The sequence below is a fragment of the Microtus pennsylvanicus genome, chromosome 12 (genome assembly GCF_037038515.1).
Source record: "Microtus pennsylvanicus isolate mMicPen1 chromosome 12, mMicPen1.hap1, whole genome shotgun sequence".
NCBI classification, from domain to species: domain Eukaryota; kingdom Metazoa; phylum Chordata; class Mammalia; order Rodentia; family Cricetidae; genus Microtus; species Microtus pennsylvanicus.
Window position 1 is genome coordinate 76,592,357 of NC_134590.1, and position 24,054 is coordinate 76,616,410.

Genomic DNA, 24,054 nt, shown 5'->3' on the forward strand with positions numbered 1-24,054 from the left:
ACACCATTGCATGTGGTCATTGACCGCTTCCTAGTTTCTGCCTCTCAGCTGACACCACCTGACTCTCATGAAGACTGCACTCGTGAAGGGTTCTAGCATCCATATGATGGTGCACAGGAAGGACTTGAGTGTTAGTGAATGCTTTGGGACTCGGGGATGCATTCAAGAGAAGATGAGTCAGGGCTTGATCTGGTGGCTGAGGTGCCCTAGGAACCCTTTTTTATTCCTTTGGCCTGAGGCTGTCTCAAAGGAACCACAGCCCCATATCCTTAGGGTCCTGCTTTGCGTTTATGGTTTCCCTTGTATCTTGATGAAGAAGCTTGGTCCTGACTTGATGCTAAAGGCTACTGCCCGCATTCTCGGAAGCACGCTCCTGTGAAATACTACCCCCTCGGTGAGAATCACTTCCTTTCCTCCTCCCCTTCCTAACTCTGACCTAAGCCATTTTGATGGATCGTCTGATGACCCAACACCTTCTCAGATGCTTGCACTGCTATAATCCCTCCGAGTTGTATCCCTATGGCATCTCTTGCAAACATGTTGGATGTCTGGCACACTTACTCACAAACCAACATCACATTTTGCTGCCTATCATGAGCCATCCGCTCTTCCAGGTTCTCGCCTCAATTTCCCAGATGCATATTCTGCACATTCCCACCCCTAACTCATCATCAGAAGCCATCCCCACAAAACCCCTCTACTCTGAGGTCGAACCAAGGCACCTCCTCCTAACCACCTCAGCAGCTCTCTCGGTTCTTTCTCTTTTCCCCAAACTTATGGTGCTGTTGCACAGATATGTCCTCTTTCATCATGCTAACTATTTGAAAGCTCACCGCTCAGGGCGCCTGGTGTGTGTCAGGGACTATCCCACTATACAACAGAAGCCTGGGAGAGAGGTGCACTGAGATTTCCCACCGGGTAGACAGTAAAGCGCAGGGGCAGTTATTGGCTTTGTGCCTCGTAAACTGCTGATCGAGAGCTGGATCCCAGCCAGGGTGTTTCTTGCGAGTTATCTTTCCCCACTATAGCACACTGCCTAACCTGGTGACACCTACGACCTTGCTGTGCACCGTGTTTGACACCCCAACAGTATTATTTCAGTTTTATACTACATATTTTAATTCTCACTTAATACTTAATTGTAATGTGGATTGCAACTTATTAAGCTGTTCCTAGCCCTTATACTTTTGCAACATAATGCCAAATATTAAAGAAAAGAGATGCTTAATTGATAAAGCTGTGGCTTCTGACGTCATATCCTGAACAAAAACAAAGGCTTCTTCTACCCTGGTTTCTGTCTCCACACTGGCAGAATTCGGATCTCTTGTTCATCAGCTGGCTTGCATCCTGCCATCCTGAGCATCTACTGTGCACCACACCCCAGCGCACACAGATAGCTACAGGAGAACACTCCACTCCTTCCTTGGTTGCCCACTTTGGGAGCGCGCGCGTCATTTTACCTGTGAAGCAGTGATTAAAAACCTTCTTGTCCTTCTCCAGATTCTGTTCCTTTATTCCTTTGTCTGTGTCTTTCATAGACAGATACAAAGCCCTGCGCAGAGACAAAAGCAGAGGTGAGCAAGGAGCATTTGGACGGGTGAAACGTCTCAGGGAGACCTCCAGCATCAAGCAGTTCATAGATGCACTTAATATCTCTTCAGTTCAATACTCTCTTTCTTGATTTAATCCTGCTCTTAAGATGGAGAGTTACCTTGCTATGTGCGAAAGGGTAACAGTTCCCAGGGTCAATTTTGCAGGAACAAAGATCTTTAAAGCCCCTGCAATAGTTTGAATCTGGCATGTCCTACAGATACCACTGTTTTAAAGTCTTATGACCCAGCTTGGTGCTGTTCAGAGGCGGTTGAAGCTTCAAGAAATGTGGCCAGGGAGTGTGTGGCACTTTTAGTTATGCACTTGCCAAAGAAACCTGAAGATCTGAGTTCAGATCCCCAGCACCAAGAGGAAAAGTAGGACACGGTAGCTTCCAATCCCAGCACTGTTGGGGTGGAGACAGGAGGATCTTTACAGCAGGCTGGTCAGCTCATCTAACCAGGTCAGTGAGCTCCAAGTTCAGTGAGGGACCTTTTCTCAGAGAGTAAGGTGGAGAGCAATTGAAAAAGATATCCGAAATCAGCCTCCAGCACCTGCACACATATGCACATGGATTCACATACAGGTGCGCACAAATGCACACACACACACACACACACACACACACACTTGTCAGTGAGTGGTAGAGTTTTTCAAGTCATTGTAGATGTGCCCTTGAAGTAGTTTTGGGAATATGAATTCCTTCTTTCATATCGTAATCGCATAGTAACAGACACGCTATGTTATACATATATATGCCTTGACGGCTTGCCACCAACCACCAGTGTGGGACTAAAAGAAATCAGTCAAACCAAGCACTTTGAGCCACAATGAATCCCCCTTTTCTAAATCAATTCTTCTAGATATTTGTTAAAGCAGTGCAAAGATTACACAGTCTCCCAATTTTTACAAGGTTTTCAGGAGGCCATTTGTTATACAGCACGGCCTTCAAGAAAGAGATTTGTTTTCTAAGCTTCCCTTTTGGTCTGAAATTGTAAGGTAAAATAGTGAGCTCTTACTTTTTGTCCCTGGAATAATAAACTAAAAATAGCCTCATCAGAATAGTTCTAAGTCTCTGTGTGTCTTTGTAGTTTGATCATCATTCCCACTCAGTTCTGACCATGCTGTTCAGGAATGTGGTCACATGATGTCTGAAGCTAGCAGCTACGACTAGACCGGATGTCTCCTCTTGGGGTCTGGTCTAGTGAGAGACTTTCTAGTTCTCATGAAGCTTAACATGATTCTATTCTTGTGGCATGCCAACTCTTACGTTAGTTGTACAGAAAGCATGTTTCTCATCCCGTCCCAGAGACTGCTTTCAACCTCACTCTTTGTGAACTGACATATTAAGCAGCCAGCATGGTATTCCTTCTAACGAATCTCTTGCTTAAAACAGAAAGCAAATCTACCAAGAATGACAGCCAGAGAAAGAAACACTTATGATTAGAACAGATGTGAAGAACTCTAGAAAGAATCCCATTACCAGCCCCTATCAATGCCTGGGGCAACCTGCTGTTCCCTGGTCACCTTTCTACTGCAAATGACACCTGCACTTCCCAGTAATCAGTAGCCACCTCAGAGGCCACTCATCAAGTCTGCAGACCAATGGCTTCCATCCAGGAGGAGTGTTCACCCTGGCTAACCCCTTCCTGACTGGGAGGGAAAACATGAGTCTAAACTTGAAAGTCTGTCTGCTTGGACACATGGCCCCTGTTCTTCCCTTTCTACCTACACATCCTGAAATGTTCTCTCCATACTAACCTCAGAAGGCAACTTCATAGATAAAACAACCGCTCTGTTGTCCTCTCTCTCTTCTCTTCATCCTCTCTCTCCTCTCCCTCTTATTCCTTCTCTCCCCTCTTTCTTTTCTCTCTCTATCCCTCCGTTCTTTCTCTCGCATTTTTGTCCTCTCTCTTTCTCACCTCTATCTCTCTTCTCCCCTCCGCATACACCACACACCTTTCTCCTCAGCTCCTAGGCGTTAGAGGGGCTGTCATCAAAGATGGCCAAAGGAAGCTTTGAAACAGGACTTCTCAGATCAAAGAGGAAAGGAAACTCAAAGGGTGGCGAATGGCAAACTCGGAAAATTACCCCAAGTCAATGGTTTCTGGCAGACGAATGGACCTCCTTGTGGATTTTCTCGCGAACTTCTGGCCCCCTTCAATGCATTTGATGGCTTTCTTTATATCCCGAATCCAAGCATCTCTCTCCTCCAGGTAGGCTGCCTGGAAGAAGTGGTCCTGCTGCTTGGTTGTTGTGATCTTAAACACAAACTGAAAATCAAAATAGATCCCATTAGAAACAACCCCTTCCAAGGCCCCTTAAGACACATAGCAGTTGATACAAACAACGTGTCTGTCAAAGAGAGAGTCCAGCACTGTGCTAAGATATGGATGTCGACAAGAGGAGACGGTTTTTCAGAAGGCACTGCTAAAATGCACGTAGGCTTCAAAGTCAGCATGTGACACAGGGAGGCCCATAAGCTGAGCCTCAAGGATGGAACAGGGAGGAGAAAGCCAGGAGGCAGAATCTGGAAAGGCCATTCAAGGTCAGCAGGTGACACAAGTGTCATCGTGGCTAGGGATTTGCACTCACCATCCTTTTGCCGAAGTCCTGACAGGGGCTAGTGAGAGTGCTTCCTTTCAGAGGGATCATTCCCTTGGGGCTGTTATCGCTTTTCTTCTTATAAAACTCAATTCCATCTTCTAAGAGCACAACCCACATGGGCTTCCAGGAGCTAAAGACACTTCCCTGTAATGACGAGAAAGAGCTGAGAAGCTGGGTAGACACGATGATTTGTACCTGTATTTTCCACTTAACAGAACAGATCCCTACCTTCTTGGAGTTCACTTTAAACATGTTTTGTGATGATCTCTGTTGACTCAACATAAATCTTCTCAAAGTGATGACTTCTTGGGACACCATGCTGCTTACTTGAGCTGGTCCTATTCTCTACATGCCCTTTTCAAGTTCGGCCTCTCTTTGACCTTCCTTCCCTTCTCCATCCTCAAGGTCTCATGGGAAAGACTTTCCAAACCACACTTTGTGGCCTTGATTTGAAGGTCACCTCCCACTTTTCTCACTGACTGTCCTCTGCATCCTAAAACTTTGTTGTATGCTTCCTTTCAGAGCCAGTCTGAGTTATCTTTCTGCTACTGTGAAAAAAATTAAAAATAAATAATAAAAAAAACACTGCCCAGAGCAACCTGCTCGTGAAAGGGTTTCTTTCCACTCACGATTTACAATCCATCATGGAGAAAAGTCAAGACAGGGGCTCAAGGCAGAAGCCTAGAGACAGGAATTGAATCAGAGACCACGGAGGAATGCCGCCTGTTGACTGGCTGTCCCGGGCATGTTCTGCGACCTTTCCTATGTTCTCCCGTTCTAGACTGAGTTCTTCTGTATGAATGACCCAGAGGCCAGTCTGGTGTAGGCAGCTGCTCAGCTGAGAGCAACTCTCCTCAGATATGTCTAGGTTTGTGTCAAGTTAAAATCTAACCAGCGCCTTTATTAAAGTTAAAATGCCACAGTGTGGTTATCTTTCCGTGACAGAAATCGGCATTAGTGGGTTCTTTCTTTCGTTCATGTTACTGAGCACATAGCTCACATTCATTAAAATAATGACAAGGAAGACTGTTTTCTAAGTTACCAAATGCTGGCATCTAATACTCTTTACTGAGAAACATGGTTGGTCCTTCTCATGATCTGCCTTGTCACCTAGAGCCTTTACCTTCCTCTGTTCTTTACCAAAAAAACCACACTCTTATGCTACAGCTATTTGTAGGAACTGTTAGCAAGTTTTTCTGTTTTATTTTTAAATTCGTGTGTGTGTGCGCATGTGCGTGTGTGTGCATATGAAGTGTCATAGCATATGTGTGGTGGTCAGAGGACAACTTGTGGGGAGTAGTTAGCTCAAAAACAAAAATAAAAACCTTTTTAACAAAAATATTTATGACTGCTTTTCTTCCCCTCTCCACAAGACAGGCAGATAAATTCTTAACAGTAAGGTTTGTGAGGTGGTTCAGCCGATGAAGGCTCTTGCTACCAGCCTGAGGACCACAATTCAAGCATGTGGTAGAAGGAAGAAACTAGCCAATACTGCCTGGTTGGGCTTAAGGCACACTCTGTAGGAGTGAAGGGGTGGCTGGTACTGGAAATCTGATCAAGAACCGACCGTTGGGAAATCATAGGCTCCACGACTGAGCCTACTAATGTTGTTCTGCCAAATATCAAACTGCCTCTGGGTGTGTATCCCTTCCTGTAGATCAGTGAGTCTCTCAGACCTGAGCAGAGGACTTTTTATGTGCAGTGGACAGTAGTTAATAAGGAAGACAGAGCAGAGAACACATGTCAGTGGGTGTTCAGCCACAAATGGAACATCTGTATCACACCCTCCCCCCAAGGCTCGGGGACCACAATAGAAAATAAGGTAGAAAGATGACAAGAACCTGAGGTCAGAGAGGACCAGAGGCAAACACTGTCCTCTGAAAGTTACAGGGACCCTAAATTCAGGAACTCAACAGTGGTGGTTGCAGGCAGAAGGACTTCAAGCAATCAATCCAGCTGCCATTCTAACCTACAGAGGGAAGAGTTCACAAGCCTCCGCCTCTGACTGGGGAGCTAGAGACACTCTGTGACTTCTCTGCAAGGGACAGTCAGCTTTCATTAAAGGTGTGGGCCCTGGTGAGTGAGCCACACTCTGGTGGATGGCTCCACACCTGGGAAGAAATGGGTAGCACAAATTAGAGTTAATGGGTAACAGAAAAGAAAGAAAGAAAGAAAGAAAGAAAGAAAGAAAGAAAGAAAGAAAGAAAGAAAGAAAGAAAGAAAGAAAGAAAGAAAGAAAAGGAGGGAGGGAGGGAGGGAGGAAGGAAGAAAGGAAGGAAGGAAGGAAGGAAGGAAGGAAGAAAGAAAGAAAGAAAGAAAAGAACAGAAATCTCTAAAGAACAGGCAAGGATGTAGATGTAGATCTGGTAGGCGTTAAGGGGAGGAGTAGGGAGGAATATAATGAATACATACTGTATGAAATGGCCAAAGGGTTAGTAAAATTATGTTTTCAAATTCACCATTGTGCTAGATCAAGGAAGCCCTTTCTGGCCTCTGTGCTCAGACAGTTTAGAAAAAAAGGGGTAACTTCTCGGTCTCTCCCCTTTGACTCACAGTAGCACGCTGTTGTAACTACCACAAATAGAATTATCAACCGTTTCCCAGTAGATCCTGCTGTGCATCTTGAAACACAACGGCCCCCATAAAAGGGTCCAGTTGTCAACAGGGAAACTACTTATGCAAAGAAGATAAATGTGGATAGGACTGTCATTTCGCTTGTTTGGACGTTTCCTTTATTCTAGTCCTAAAATAAATTTTTTTCTGCTGAAACACACAATCATTTTCCGCCCCAGAAGTAAGACAGGCCAGGCTAACGATGATTAGCCTTTTCCAAAAATAAAAACTATTTGGCAATACATGAAATAATTTTAATTAAATTCTTTCCTGGTTTACAACTTCAATTATTTTAATTTACAATCCATATACCTTTAAAACTACTAAGTAAAAGAAGTCCAATGTTTTAAAAGGATAACAGCATTAAATGGCTCTATCATTCAAGAAGACATCCAAAATCCTACAGAAAAAAATGATCAGCATCATTCTTCATCAGGGGAACAGAGATTCAGACCACAGTGAGATGGTGGTGTGTGTTCAGTAGAAAACCCACCATTATAAAGGGTGAAGAGAGCCTCACTGGGCATGGAGGTGGAAAAGCTGGAATTTACACATGGTGCCCATAGACAAATATCTGGCAGTTTGTGAGAAAGCCAATGCGGGGCCATTAGGACACAGAGGAGGCAGATCCTTTGTACGAAAGAGCTTATTGCTACTCCAAGCCATACTGCTACTCCGAGTGGAATGGTGATTTACGGTGAGACTTAGGGTCACTTCTCTGTCCCTTATGCAACTGCTGCAAGCCACCAGTTTGTCACTCAGACAGCTTAATAGAGCACCTACGATTGTTGATGCCTATATATTTCCCTTTCTGTCTTTAATCTTCTGTTTGCCCAAAGAATGAACCTGAGGTAGAAGTACTTGTATTTGCCCAGTTAACAGAAATGAATACTAGAACCCTGGTCTCTTAACTCCTTGTTAATGCTCTTTCTCTTCCCTTCAGATGCGATCTTCATTTGGGTTCTTGAGAGACTTTAAGTAATTCCAGAATCTGGATCAATTTCTCACCTTAATGACAAATAGATAGGTAGGAAAGTAGGCATATGGATGGATGGATAATAGATAGATAGATAGATAGATAGATAGATAGATAGATAGATAGATAGATAGATAGATAGATAGATAGAAGAGACAGACAGAGAGACAGACAGACAAACTGACAGGATGCTTCCAAATTGATGTCTGGGACACCATTGCACCAGACTTTTTTTATTTTTTCAGGTTTTGGAAAACATATATTTTGAGAATAGAACCCAAATCTAATATGGAATTCAGTTGTGTTCCATATACAACTTATATACACAGCTAAGCAGTAATTTTATATAATATTTTAGTCACTTTGTACATAAGACAAAGTCCTTCACAATAGGTAGGTTTTAGGTTATGAGTTATATTTGGAGTTCCCAGTGAGCAATCGGTCATCCTCACAGCACCTGATATAATGTATCTTAGTGCATACATAACACAAAAAGTTATAAAGGATGAGATGTGATTATATTTAAAATAATTTTTTGTTTATTTTTTAAACACTTATATAAACTGGAAATGAATTGAAAGTGCATGATATTGATAATACACCCTCATTGAGTTCAAGGTTAATGTCCTTAGTATGTACTGTTAAAACTCACTAGAGTTAGTAAAAAAAACATATGCACACACTCAAGTTTTTTAAATAGAGTCTAATAGGAGCAATTGATTTTCAAAAACAATTACCTAGAGCCCAATAAACAGCTTATACTTTAACAGCAACCCAAGGAAAAAGACTGAAATTAGGTAAGATAATCTATTCTAGTAAGACTTTTTTTTTAGGTTTTGTAAAATATATTGAAGAATTGGGTTATGAAGCCAGAAGAGTTTTGAGTCACCACCCTTGCCGTAGGCTGTAGAGATAACACAGGCCCTAAGGTAAAGAGGGGTATCTTCTTCTTAAATGTGCAGAGAGTATTTCTAAACCATATCTTGCTAAACAAACTAAAGATATAAATATAACATCTCTAAGACAGTATGTCTGTAGGTGACTGAAGGCCCTGAGTTTGTCTAGCTCACACCCAACACTTGCTAAAAATACCACTTGAGCACATTTATTTTTAAGCTTCTGGAAAATGGAGAAAATAATTTCTACTACAGCTTAGTGATTGCTTGGAGACTTAATAAAGCTATCTGGCATCTAGAAACCACTGCTTAAATTCTGCCAAGTCTGCCGCACAATTTACAAAAGCCAGGTCAAAGAACCAGCCTAGATGCCCATCATCAGCTGAATGAATACACACACATACACAGTTTTACAAAGGTGCAACCAAAAGTGAAATTGTGACATCTGCAAGAAAGTGGATATAGCAGGAAAGTATTGTGTCAAGTGAAGTAGGCTAGACACGAAAAGTATCATGTGGTGCCTAGATTTCAAGTTATATATGTGTGTGTATGTACATATGTGTCTATCTATATGTGTGTGTATTTCTCTGTCTCTGTAAATGTAGTGTGTTTCTATGTGTCTGTGTATGTCTATCTGTCTGTTTGTGCTTGTGGGTCTGTGTATGTGTGTGTGTGTGTATGTCTATATGTGTGTGAATTTCTCTCTGTGTCTCTGTGTAGATGTATGTGTGTATGTGTGTATGTACGTATCAGTGTATGTCTATCTGTCTGTGTGTGCCTGTGTGTCTGTATGTGTGTTTTGTGTATGTGTGTATATTTCTCTCTGTGTGTTTGTGCCCATGTGTGTATACGTCTATATGTGTATTGTCTGTGTGTGCATGTGTGTGTGTGATGAAATTAGAGAGCAGACCGTGAGAGGGAGGAAGAGATTGCATGAGAGTTGGGAAATAAAGAGAGTATAAGGTAAGCAGAAGAGTGAGCAGCTGGCAAGGAAGGGAACCAGCAGGAGGGTGTGAGAGGGCATGGGGGAGGTGATGGTGGAGGAAATGAGTAAGGGCAAAGTGGAGTGACTCATGTGTAGGGATGCCACTCATATGCCATTATTCTGCTAGACTTCAAAAAAATCTATTTAGCCAGGAAGCGGTGGCTCATGCCTTTATTCCCAACACTCGGGAGACAGATGCAGGCAGATTTCTGTGAGTCCGAGACCAGCCTGGTCTATAAGAGCTAGTTCCAGGACAGGCTCCAAAGCTACAGAGAAACCCTGTCTCAAAAAACCAAAAGTTAAAATAAAAAATCTATTTGAAAATACCTGAGCATCAAGTGTTCATTAGTGTTGGGGTATGGAATACTAGGTGAATAAGCTTAAATCACCAAAATAATGCAAACAGAAAGAAAAAAAAGGTTTCGGGGCTAGAGAGATGGAGCAGTGGTTAAGAGCACTTGTCACTCCTCCAGCGTCTTTTGTTGTTGTTGTTGTTGATGTTGTTCATTTTACATACCAACCACAGTGTCCCCTTCCTCCCCTCCTCTTGATTCCCCCACCCCCATCGCCATCCACTCCTCAGAGAGGGTAAGGCCTCCCATGGGGAGTCAACTAAGCCTGGCATATCAAGAGGCAGGACCAAGTTCCTCCCCACTGCATCAAGGCAGACCAAGGTATCCCACCAATGGGCTCCAAAAAGCCAGTTCATGTACCAGGGATAGGTCCTGGTCCTACTGCCAGGGGTCCCACAAACACATCAAGCCACACAACTGTCACCCTATGCAGAAGGCCTAGTTCAGTCCCATGTACGTTCCTCAGCTGTCAGTCTGGTGTCCCTGAGCTCTTACAAGCTCAGGTCAGTTGACTCTGTGGGTTTCGCCGTCATGATCTTGTCCCCCTCCTCCCTCTTTTTGATTGGCCTCCAGGAGCTCAGCCTAGAGCTTGACTGTGGATCTCTGCATCTGCTTACATCAGTTACCGGATGACAGTTCTATGATCACAATTCGGGTAGTCAGCAATCTGATTACAGACAGCTGTTTCAGGTCCCCTCTCCGCTATTGCTGAGGGTCTTAGCTGAGGTCCTCCTTGTGACCCTAGCACCAGACATCTCCCTAACCCCATAATGGCTCCCTCTGTCAAGATGTCTCTTTCATTGCTTTCCCTCTCCATCCCTCCCACAACTCGATCATCCTGTTCCCTGATGTTCTTACCCCATCCCCTCCCCTCTTCTTCTGACATGTCACCAGTCTAACCCAGATCTTTTCTAGCTCCCTTTCCTAGGGTGATTCATGCATGTCCCTCTTAGGGTCCCTCTCATTACCTAGCTTCTCTGGAACTGTGGACTGTAGTCTGGTTATTCTTTGATTATTTTATTAGATGTTGAAAAAGCCTTCAACAAAATCCAATAACCCATCATGATAAAGGTCTTGGAGAGAGCAAGGATATAAGGAACATACCTAAACATATGTCGGCAATATACAGCAAGCCAACAACCAACATCAAACTGAATGGAGAGAAACTCAAACCGATTCCACTAAAATTAAAAACAAGACAAGGCTATCCATTCTCTACATATCTATTAAATATAGTACTTGAGGGTCTAGCTAGAATCATAAGACAACAAAAAGAGAGCAAGGGGATACAAATTGGAAAGACATCAAACTTTCACTATTTGTAGATGATATGATAATATACACAAGTGACCCCAAAAATTCTACCAGGGGACTCCTAAAGTTGATAAACACCTCTTCAGTAATGTGGCAGGATACAAGATTAACTCAAAAAAATAATTATCAGTACTCCTCCTATATACAAATGATAAAAGGGCCAAGAAAAAAAAATCAGAGAAACAGTACCCTTTACAATAGCCACAAAAATATAAAATATCTTGGTTTAACTCTAGCCAAACAAGTGAAAGACCTGTATGACAAGAATTTTAAGTCTTTGAAGAAAGAAATGGAAGACAATATCAGAAAATGGAAAAATCTTCCATGCTCTTGGATAGGTAGGATTAAGGTAATAAAAATGGAAGTTCTACCAAAAGCAATCTACAGATTCAATGCAATGCCATCAAAATCCCAACACAATTCACAGACCTCAAAAGAACAATACTCAACTTAGTAGGGAAAACAGAAGTCTTTCTGAACATCACTGAGTGAATATGTTGTTGCTTCGAAAACACATAAAATGATGGACCATCACAAAATTTGTCTCAAATCCTGGGAACATAATTTTAAATTTCATGTCCAATTTGCAGCGATTAACCATAGAAAGAACTTGATTTGAAAACTACTTTAAAACAGATTGCATTAAGTATTTTAGGAAATATAATTAAGTAGAAAAAAAAATAGGACAAAATATTTTTTTAAAAAAAACACTTTTAAAAAAGAAAACGAGCTCTGTCATTAAGTCCTAGGTCCTGTCATACCTTTGAAAGATGTTTAAGTTCTTAAAATATCCTTTTCTAAATGTGCAGAGAATAATTCTAACTCATATTCTGCTAGGCAAACTTAACATGAAAATTTAAAGGGCCAATTTTAGGCTTGGTCAGGAATTAGTTCCTACAGTTACATTCATCAGCCAGTCCAGAAATGTCTCTCGGGGGCGGGGAGGGGGGACAGAGTGTTCAGAACGAAAATAAAGTCATGTTGGACATGGTGGAACCCGATGGTCATCCCATCTGAAGCAGGAAGCTGGTAATTCTGAGAGCAGACTAAACTTACTAGTGACGTCCTGTCACTAAAATTGTGCTATTTCTTTAAGAGTAAGTAAACTGAGAGGTCCAAGAAGTGATGATTACGTGTGGTCACCTGGAACTATCTTTTCTGACTTTGGTCCTACTTATGTTCCATGTATCATATTTGTTTCTGCTCCAGGCATGTTTCAGGAACCTTCACACCAACTCAAGCATACCGTCCCCTACATCAGTCAAAACTGAGATCTAAAAACAGAGAGGAATTGTAGCTAATGGGGCAGGAAAGAATACAGAACACTTTGTACACAGATTCCCCCTCCCTAGGGCTATCAGACAGTGGACATCCAGCTATTAGGATTTCCTCAAACATCAGATACTGGGGGCAGAGGGAAGGCTGGTGCCCGTGTGCTAGCTCAAAGACAAACTTGCCACCCTAGAAGAGATTTCGCAACAGTTCTGACAACTTACCAGCTCATCTTCCAGGACTCCTAGAGCCCAGACAATGATGGTCAGTGACGGCCAGGGTCAGCAATGATGCTTTATTGTGTATACTTTCCTATTTCTACTGAAACCTCATGTCAATGCGTAAAAACACACTGGCCTGTTTCTCTTCCCAGTGTGCCACATTGAATGCATCACTTGGCTCTGCTTTTCCTAATTATAGACTAATTGTGTAGATTCTATGCCTCTTGGGTGTCTTGGGGACCAATGTCTCATTCAGAGATCAGGACAGCTACAAATCAACTGGAATTGGTTCACAAGAGGATTCCCTGGTGGCACTATCTCTGTAGGAGAGTTGGTGGACAAATTGAATAGTTTTAGACCAAGGCAAAACAGAAAAGTATTTTGCTCAAATGTATTTAGTTTAATTTGGGGATTATTTATTGTTGTTGGTGGTAGTGGTTGCTTTGGGTTTTAGTTTTAGTTTTGTTCCTTGAGATAGCTCAGGCTAGCCTCAAACTCACTGTGTAGCTGAGGGTGACCTTGAACCTATCATTGTCCTTTCTCCATCCCCACCTACATTGCTCAGGCTAACCTGGAACCTGTGCCAATACTCCTGCCTCAGCCTCTTGAGTACTAAGATGAGATACTACACTCGGCTTCTAGATTACTCGGAAGTTACAATAGGTAGAAGTTTCAGAAAACATTTTTATTTGCACCAATCAAAGGAAAGCATTAAATTTGTCAGCTCTCTGACAAGAAAATTATTGAATATTAATTGATATATTGATAAAATATAAGGCACAAATCAGAAACTCAATTACATGTTTCACATACCTTTCTACCCTGATGTCTACACATTTTTTTTTTCCGGTAGCACTGCTAGACTTTAAGACTTCTAATACCAGGTTACCATGACAACCCCAGATCCTCTTCCGTAATGCAAGAATAATAGTAACTGCTACTAACCTGTGTTACGTGATCATATAAGGACCGCCTTAGCTAAGCCTTCTTCCCCTTTTTTGAATACTTTAAATGTTACTGCTGGACTGAACCCAGATTCTCTGGTCTCTTTTAACTCTGTATGTTTAAGTCCAGTTGAAGTCTCTTGTAAATCTACTTTGATTGCATTTCTTCCATGAGGAAAGTTCAGTCCAGGAATGATGAGACATCTCGTATGTTTTAGACATGACCTGCATACCGAGAGTATAGAATTGAACACGATGAATTCTCCATTCTCAGACACTTCAGAATGTAACAGAAGGGAGTGTGACCTCATGTTCAGTATGTCCAGCTGCACTGACAGAAGCCAGGACTGGACGCTCGGTGCTGAGGGATGCAGACTGTTGTGTTTAGAGCCCTCCCAGATACTTCCTGAAATGAAGACCTCTTCTAACTTCCCCTTTCCTTCAAACTTCTCGATTTACATGTCCATGCAGAGCTCAAATTCAAAGAATTCTGTGATGGTCAAAACTACATAAGAACTGTGCATCATTCAAAACTACACAAGAAGTGTGCGTCATTATACTACTCCCCCATACCTGTGGGGCATTTTGTTTTACGTGAGGTTATATTAAACCAGCCTCTCATTTCTCTTGCATTACAAATCATATCATCCACATTGCAACTTGTACAACTTCTAGGAGTCTTGTTTTACGTGTATAAGAACTTTTTGGAAGCAAGGGGACAAGCCTATCCAGTGGTATATTCTTCTATGAATAAATTCTATCAGACTGTACTTTCCCTGTACTGTAATTTAAACAAGCTGGACAGAAAGGCAGTGATCTTAATACCCTGATTTCCTGAGTTTTAGATTTGTGCTCGTATTTCACCTTTGTCCTCTCCAGGTTCTGAGACCTTCAGCAAACTGTTCATTTTTTCTGAGTATCAGTGCCTAGTTCTCCTCACAAACATTAGAGGATATAATTCACTCAAATGAGGTTAGCACACTGTTAGCTTGTGGTCGGACCTCAGACATGGCCACAAGATATACAGACAGGTCAGAGACCAATTTTGTAAGCAATACAATATGAATAATTCTGGCCCGGGTTCCATCTATTTTTCAAAGAAAGAGATTCTTTCTTTGAAAAATAAGGTCACTGAAGTTTGAACCCATGAGGATTCAACCGGTTTCAGTGGTTACACACAGCACTGGGCAATGCTGGTGCTGTATTGCGTGGTTCCTTATCAGCTGTGCCAAGTTTTATCTTGAGGACCCTAGGCAAGACCTTCTGCCTCTCTGTCCTCAGCATCCTCATCTGCGAGAATGGATAACTATATCCATTCCCTAGGGTTATCCTCGGAATAGTCTGTAAATGAATGCACAAAATGTTTAGAGCTACCCCTAAGGTGGTGAGACATGTTAACTACCGCCAGAAGGGAAGGCAAACTTTTAGGGTCCTTTCATGCTGTTCAGAAGACAGCGTGGCTGCAGGAACAAATTCTGGGATGAAATTCCAGTCTGTTCTGTGCTCTCATTAGCCCAGACTTGCCCACTTGTGGCTCAAGTGCTTAGCTACTTATTCTTTAACAATGTCAAACATATAATATACTTTGATCAACACCCCTTCCACCATCAGCATCTCTTATCTCCCTGTCATTCCCACCAAACTCCTTCTTCCCAACACTAGCTCAACACTGGTCTCAACAATATCAACCTTGCCCTGAGCTCAACAATATATACCTTACAAGAGGCTCAACAATATACACCTTCTACCATAAGTCTCTGGAAGCCCACCCCCAGCACCCTGTCCTGATTTCTTGGCTGTCTATCAACCTCTCAAGACATTCAAATCTTAAGCCACTGCTTGAGTCTGTTCTTCAGTACCTAGAGAGTGCTGGGTTGTTCTCATGGAAACTAGCTTTTAGCCATGAGAGACATAGCATAAAGGAATTTTCTCTTGTTTTAAAGCTATGGTCACAAGATTCATAGGTAATCAAGAATAATCAAACTATTTATTTCTCAAAAAATGAATCCCCTAATCAGAAAGAAAGAGAGCTGAATTGCTAAACCCAGTGTTATTTGCAATACACCTGTGCCTTTCAAAGCGCTCTGGGGTCATGAGATGGGGGCTTTGCTGTTAGGTGAGCCTGGGTTCGAACCCCACGTTATCCTCTTCCAGCTGTTTGACCATGAGCAAGTCACCTGCTTTCTGTGGGCTTTTAGGACTGAAGAAAGATCAGCTTGGTCTAACTGTATCTACAGGGCCACAGATGCTCCTTAAAATAACCACAAGTGACAAACTCAGAGGCAAGGAGAGCAATTTAGAATGGAAGGGTTGAAAAATGACAGTCGCATTCTCTTCTCCCCTTCTTAACCATACTCTCTATTTAAGGATCTCGGCCAGGAAGCAAAAGAGGAAACACGCATTGTGAAATGTGGCCAGTTATCTCTAACAGAGCAAAAACATGCACTCATGAGATGGCTCAGGAGGAAATGAGCTTGATGCCAAGCCTGGTGACTCGGGTCTAATCTCAGGAACCACATGGTGGAGGAGAAAACCCACCCGGGCAAGCTGTCCACCGAGCTCAATACACACACCGTGGCACATGCTGCACACAAACAAAGAGAGAGAGAGAGAGAGAGAGAGAGAGAGAGAGAGAGAGAGAGAGAGAATGAGAATGAGGGGGAAGAAAAGAAAGAAAGAGGGGGAGCAAAGAAGGGGTACATTACAGTTTATACCATTGACCGTCGACTTTAAGACTTGACAAAATTCCTACATGGGAATTTTCCGATGCTGTATTTTTTCAAATCAAACTATTCTAACTTGAAAATAGTTGTTTCATAAGGCATAGGAGAAAGTCATGTTTAATTCCTACCCTGGAATCTTTAACTGAATAGAAGAGAGAAGCAGAGAGGAGGAAATCACTTCCATTATTATTATTTGGCAAGCTTTCATCTGAGCAGCCATACCCATGACTCCTAAAGTCCTCACAGAAGGAGGTTCCCATGGTTCTTTCCTCAGGATTGTTTTGGAGCCATCACACATCTCACAAGTTGTAGAGAATTGAACTTGCTGGTGTCCATCTTCAATTATGGGGTGGGCCCCTCGATATGTAGGTAGATGATATAGATAGATAGATAGATAGATAGATAGATAGATAGATAGATAGATAGATAGATAGATGGATGGATGGATGGATGGATGGATGGATGGATGGATGGATGGATGGATGGATGGATAGATAGATAGATAGATAGATAGATAGATAGATAGATAGATAGATAGATAGATAGATAGAAGATGGTACAGTACATAGGTCAATACATACATACATATACATATATAGATGATCAATAGATTTTAACCCACATATTCTATAACTGAAAGAAACATAAAATATAAAGAAGTTAGAAATTTTGATGCCTAATTAGGAAATCTAGTTTTAGATTGACATCTACAACTGACAGACTATTTCTGAAACAAATAGTTCTATAAGATGCCAAATTAGAGGGCCAGGGGTATAGCTCAGTGGTAAAGGACTTTTGTCTAACCAGACGTGAGGCCCTGGGTTTGAAGTTCAACACTGAAAGAAATTTCAAACAAAAGTAAAGTGCCAACTTTTTAGAAAAATCTTTGTATATTATGTATCCCTGAGGCAATGCAAAACAGCATGGAAAGATGCACATTAGACTGAATATAATGCAAGCTTAAGTGTAATATTTGTGTCTATTTCCACAAGAATTATGGGAGACATACTTGTGGAAATATCAGGGTGAGGTTTCACTATACTCTTTTCTAGTCTTTCCTAGAGTCACACTTAGCAGTAAAAATCTGGAAGAATTACTGTGACTGATTCGAAACTATTGAATCCAGGTGTGTCACAGTCCTAAACCTACCACCCCCACTTTCTAGGGAAATGGCCTCACGTATTGCAGACTGAATCATCGATATTTTTGTGGTATAGTGACTATAAAGTCTAAGCACCCACACTTTATAACATCAGTTTTGTCATTTCATATTAAAACAAGGCCTGGCCAGCGAAGTGACTCAGCGGGTAAAGGTGCCTACCAGCAAGTAGAACGGCCTGAGTCAGACTCCCAGAACCCACACAGGGCGGGGAGGGGAAGAACTGACTCCTGCAAGTCGTCCTCTGACCTTTGTACACACACCACGGAAGATGTGAACCCGCGCAGACACACAGACACCGAGAAACACACACACAAAGTGAGATGCTACTCAGTGTAATCAGGGAAGAGGTCAGTCAACCACAGTTCCTTTCGGTTCTCAGACAGGGACGGCATGGATGCCAGTTACCAATAACCTACACCCGGTTTCATTTACATATCTTTTTTAGAAAGGGTGTTTCAAAATTCAGCTAGCCTAAGAGAAGACACTGAAGGCCCATGTATTCTCCAGCCCCAACTCTAGCCATCGTAACAGATACACTGTGAACACTAATGGGGATTACCTTCGCTTCAGGAAAACCCTAGGGTGCTAAATAGAGAACTTACTGCCCAAAGTAAGAGAGGGGATTTCTCCTGGCTCTGTCACACCCACATGCCTGGGCATCTTAGTCTCTTCACTGTTCCTTTCTAACCCAAAGTAAAAGTGCAACCAGATCACAATGTGTACCCTTCAGTGCCCTTAGACGAAAGAGAAATAAATGCAACTCTAAGGTAAAGTTACATTTATTTAATATAATTAAATAAATTTAATTAATCAATAATTAAATTTAATTAGTGAATAACTGCAGCTGGATGCAGTTGTGGGTGCGGTTGTCCATTCCTGGAATCTCAACATCTGGAAGGCCAAGTCAGGATTCTTGCCCCAGTCCAAAGCCAGCCTTACAAACACATTAAGAGTGTAGAGTAAGACCCAATCTCAAAAACTGATTAACCAGCCAATTAATAAATTTAATTGACTTTAAAGGAAAATAAGAGTCACAGTGCCTGATTATTTGGTGAGAAAATTACTCATGAATTTAGTCAGAAGTCAACATTTCTGAGCGGCTGAACCCACTTGGCGTCATGTGAGTTGTCTATATGCTCAGCGTACTTCCCACAGGATGCCTGCAGCCCCTACGTGTGAACGTGCCGTGCAAGAAACTTTCACAACTCAAAGCACACACAGCAGCAGAAGAAAGACAAGGAGCATTAACAAGATTCAATTTCCCACCACACGAAACAATCTTCAGTATTCACACACCTCCATTTGTGTTCTTTAAGGCAATATACGTCTATCACGTTGGCGATCTATTCCACAAATTCACGCAGGTTGTAAGAAATTGCAGCCCACACCCACCATCACCACATCCAACCACACTCACACCCTTGAAACGGAAACACAAGGTCTTTCGTGCAGTAAGTCCGAGAAGGCCCAGGAACTTAGCTATGTTCTTCAGTCAGTTTATCGCACCTACCCCCACCCAACCCACCCCTAACCCTTCCACCACCCTGCAGTGTAAATAAGAACTAAGCAGTCGGGCCTCTGGCTAACTTCTCTTACAGAAGAATTTGAGGCTTTTTTTTTTTTTTTTAAACCAAAAGGCAAAGTGTTTCAAATCATGAAAAAGTTTGCCCTCTGGATTTTTACATTCCACACCTGCCGTCTGGAATTCTCAGGCTTGGAGGGGCAAATGTTCTGAAGTCTGAGCTAAGTTAATTTACTTTTAAGACATATATATATATATCGTGGGACATATGGAGACTGCCCCACTCCAACACACCGGCTGTGTGATACATTACTCTCTCATTCCAGCTCAATCAATCCAACATGGAACGTCCCCACAAGGGACCGGCACAGTACGAAGCCAGTGCCAATCCTAGGCAAGCCCCTCTCTAGGTCCATCCACCCCTGTAAGTACTTCGCTACTTACCTTCTTCACCAGGTAGCCCTCCCTGATCCGCTTGGGTTCCATGACTGACAGACAGACGCGCCGGACCCACAGCTGCGTTCACCGAGGAGCTCCGTCTCCTCTGAGAGCCGAAGTGCTTGTGGGCTGTCCTTTTTCAGGGAGGTCTCTTTCGAAATTTCTCTGCTGCTGATGACTACGTGATGACATCCTTTTCCCCTCAGTGGGGCGACAAGTCAGAAAAAGGAACTCGACCGCTGAACAGCCCATGCTTTCCTAATGCTGGAAATTAAGTAGTACAACTGATTCAAATATTTACCAGATGTAAATTTGTATTATCATATGTAAAATTCTTCTCCTAAAAATAAAAAAATAAATGCTAAGAGATGAACAAGAAAACTTTAATGGTTGACACTGCCCTGCTTAGGAATGAATGATTCTTGAGGTTTTAGAAGCCCTTAATAAAAATCCCAGGGAGCTGTCTCCATCCCCACATTTCCATGTGCACCAGCCCAACCAGGTGAGTGCTCAACCGCCTACCCTGGCCCCACACTCTTAAGAGGCCCAGGTGTAAAGAAAAATGAAAGCATGAAGCTTGCAGGTAAATGGATGGAAATGAAAAATGTTATACTAAAGTAGCCCAGTCCCAGAAAGACAGGTGCCACATGGCCTCTCTTGGTTTTGAATCCTAGCTCCAGATCTTTAGATGTGAAAATGTGACCTAAAGTAACTATAGAAACCAGGAAAGCAGAATGGGATCATGGGAGGAAGGGGGAGGACACACTCTAGAGATGGGCTTAATAGGATACAGGTGTTGTGTGCAGGAAAAGGGGGTGGGGGAGGGGCTTTAACTGAGGAGAGAAGAGGAAGGGTAATACAGAGGGAGAGGGAGGAAGGAAGGACAAATAACACACTGAGGATCTTTGGAAAGTCTTATGGAAAGCATTGTTTCATATGTTTATTTAAAAGTAGATATGTGGAGTGTGTGTGTGTGTGTGTGTGTGTGTATTTGAAATGGAGTTGTGCCACAAGAGTCACAGACTATCCAACAGAAACCCCAGTGTCTACTAGGCATGGGAAACTTCCCTTCAAATTGCTGGTCAGAGTGGTCAAAGAAACTCTCAAAACAATAGATAGAAGCATGGTGGCCCACACCTTTAATGCCAGCATCCGGGAGGCAGAGGCAGATGATCTCTGTGAGTCTGAGGCCAGTTTGGTCCACGTAATGAGTTCCAGGACAGCCAGAGCTACATAGAGAGACCACTGTCTCAAGTGGGGAAAAAAAATATAAAGACTAATTGCCATTGCCCTAGGTTGGCTCCAAGATCTTGAAGGTAGAATCCTATTGATGAAGACAACACACACTTCAGACACATGACATGGAAGACTTGAGATGGAACTGACCTGGGAGGCTCCACCGTGAGGACTAGTTCTCATAGCATCAGAAGCTGAGATGCGAGCTGCCCGGGAGAAAAGCTAATCAATAATCCCATCCAGTTATAAAGTCTATGAACCACAGCAATGAGCTGCCCAGCAAGATATTCCCCAAGGTACAGCAGTGGCACTTAGATTTTGGGGATAACCAACAACTGTCTAGTTGGATTTAAGGTTCACTTTAAGAGGAGGAACTCAGGCTTGGTACTGTAAACTTAGCCAACTACCCCTGGCTGGAGAGATCTTAGATTCAGAAGAACCTACTGTTGCCTTTTTTCTAAGTCAAGATAGTATAGTTTCTAAAGGTACACTTGATATTTACACCTACAGGTAAGTGTAGCTCTTGACCCTCATCAAATATGCTTCTCTTTTGCAGCAGAGTGAGATCATTCCAGAAATTCACAACTGGTCAAATGCAGAGAATGACCAACTATGGGGTTCCTGGCCCCAGCTGATACATCTACAACTCAACCCCTACACTGAAAGCTCGGGGGACATTGTGGAAAAGGATTAGAAAAATTATAACAACCAAAAGACTAGGATGCCTACTGCTAGATAGTATCTTCTAGACAGGACAGGGAAGCTGCAACCATAAAATCTCAACCGTATGGTTGATTAAATATGACCTGTATAATGAATGACACCACTTGATAGACCACCATGGAGGGGAAACCTCACGAGATCGCACCCCTAGATGAAGAGCTACAATCAGTGGTTGCTGGGAGATGGGGAGTCAGTTTTCTCCAGGGATAAACCCTCAGAGGATATCCAATCCCAAGTGTTCAGACCTAAATAGTTATATACAAAAGCAACACCAAACATACTAAAGCAACCCCATAAGATTTTATGGGGTTTTTTTTGTATTGGGGTGTTTTCTGAAGAGTAACAATAATAATATAGAGGAAGGCATTGTTAAGTGGAGAGGGTTGAAAAATATGAGAGAAATTGGAAGGGGAGGAAAAGGAGTAGAAATTATATAAATAGTATTCATATAGAAAATATTCTAAAAATAAAAATTTAAATAAAAAAAACTGCCAGGAAGTTCAGAAGCATCTGGCTAGCGTAACAAAAATACCTCCTCTTAAGTGTTTACCTGTTTCTACGCCAGACACTGTAGCGGATGTTGTTCAGTGGGACCCATTTAATTTACTCCCTTGAGAAATCCATGGGGAAAGCATAGTGTTTTCCCTTAGAAATAAGGAAATTCAGACTCAAGAAGAGGAGTGGTTGTCTCAAGTGACACAGCAGATAAAAGCAAAACCAGAGGGGAGGGCACCTACCTCAGGGTTCTCCCAGTGGACTGAGAGCAGGCTGGCATTACTCCACCCCAGCTTTTACTGGAGAAGCGCCTTTCACAGTGTGTCTCAAACTTATTTGACTGAAGAACTGTTTTTGAGCAAGCCTTAATAACACTTTGCTCTCTCTCCTTCTGCTCCTGATTTGGACCTCGAGATTTCTGTCCGGTGCTCCAATGTGGGTCTCTGTCTCTGTCTCTTTTCATCGCCTGATAAAGGTTAATATTCAGGAGGATGCCTATATGTTTGTCTTTGGATTCACCTTCTTATTTAGCTTCTCTAGGATTGTGAATTTGGACTTCCCACGGTCAGGGAACCCTGATTGCTCTTCGAGCTGATGAGGGAGGGGGACTTGATCGGGGGACTGGGAGGGAAATGGGAGGCGGTGGCGGGGAGGAGGCAGAAATCTTTAATAAATAAATAAATAATAAAAAACAAAAAAATGCACTATAGATTAAGACAAAATTAGAATTCATTTTGTTAAAAATGCTAATCAACTAAACTACATGAAATTCACTGTCTCTTATATTGTTGATCCATAAAAAGCACTCATCCCAAGGCAAAAAAAAATAACACTTTGCTGTAGAACAAATTAAAGAAAGAATTCTAACAACCTAGTACCCCAGGATACAATGTATTTGGAAACAGGGTCACCATAGATACAAAATGGTTAGGGAATATGATGCCCTCCTTGTAAAGAGGGGCACCAAATGCAATATAACTGTTCCTTTAAGGAAAAGAGACACACAGAAAGGAAACTCCATTGTGATTGCAGAGGCAGAACTTGAGTAATGAGTTTAGAATCCAAGGGATGCCAAGGAAGCAGCTAGAAGACATAAGCAAGGCTGTCTTTCAGAAAACATGGCATTACGGGCGTGTAGAAGTATGGGATAAAATATCTCCGTGTTTTAAGCTACCCACTTGGAGACACTCGATTATAGCTGCTCCAAAAAATATAATGTAGTTTTAAAAAACTAATATTTTACAGAATAAATTTTCATATGACAATGGGACAGTTATTTAGTCACTCACCCTCAGATTTAACATCTATTCTACAGGGATCATAATACCTGTCCGATGAGGCCATTCTGAATATTAAATAAGATAATAGATGTTAGTGATTAGGACATTGTGTGGAGTACAGTGGAGGTCGGTTAATGATAGTTATTCATTACCTTCAGACAAGTTACCATCGTCCTGAGACCAGTCCTTCTCTATAGTAAATTTAACAGAGATTTTGTATAATCCTCTGGGGTGGTTTCTACGGGATTAAAATCTTTATTTCACTAGATTAGTCCTGATCTCTCAGCTACAATCAACAGGCACCAACCTTGACTATTCTAGGTGTGAAGAAGTTGTGTCTTCAAAGACAGATGAACTGGTCCGAGCTGTAGTGGTGGGTGTGTATGAGTTGGGACATTACAAGTACAGAGGACCTAAGGACACCTCATCTTGGGCTGGCTTTCACTCCCTATATAACGATACCTCATCTTGGGCTGGCTTTCACTCCTAATATAGTGACACTTTGTCTCGAGCTAGCTTTCACTCGACACCTCAGCTTGGGCTAGCTTTTACTTCCTGTACAGCCATGCCGCTGCCCACCTCTGTGTGGGTGCTAATATCCTGTGACTCATAGACACAAACCTTCTGGAACTTACTATTTCCAACCAACCCCAAGGTTAAAAATGTCATCAGGGAGCATCTGAGACCCATAAGAAAGATTCCCC

At 42.3% G+C, this 24,054-nt stretch overlaps 1 protein-coding gene across 2 annotated transcripts in view; it reads right to left on the bottom strand.

The window, feature by feature from the left end:
* Positions 1 to 19,875, bottom strand: part of Plek (pleckstrin) — a 46,229-nt gene extending 26,354 nt beyond the window's left edge. Inside the window, exons 1-4 of one of the 2 annotated variants that reach the window (XM_075944393.1) lie at positions 19,623 to 19,875; positions 4,186 to 4,341; positions 3,682 to 3,863; positions 1,461 to 1,552 (exon numbers count right to left, since the gene is read on the bottom strand). In XM_075944393.1, the coding sequence (XP_075800508.1) occupies positions 1,461 to 1,552; positions 3,682 to 3,863; positions 4,186 to 4,341; positions 19,623 to 19,664 (472 nt within the window). In that variant the 5' untranslated portion in view covers positions 19,665 to 19,875. The remainder of the gene's footprint in view (positions 1 to 1,460; positions 1,553 to 3,681; positions 3,864 to 4,185; positions 4,342 to 19,622) is intronic. The other variant, XM_075944394.1, reaches the window with a different exon arrangement.
* Positions 19,876 to 24,054: the final 4,179 nt, after the last annotated feature.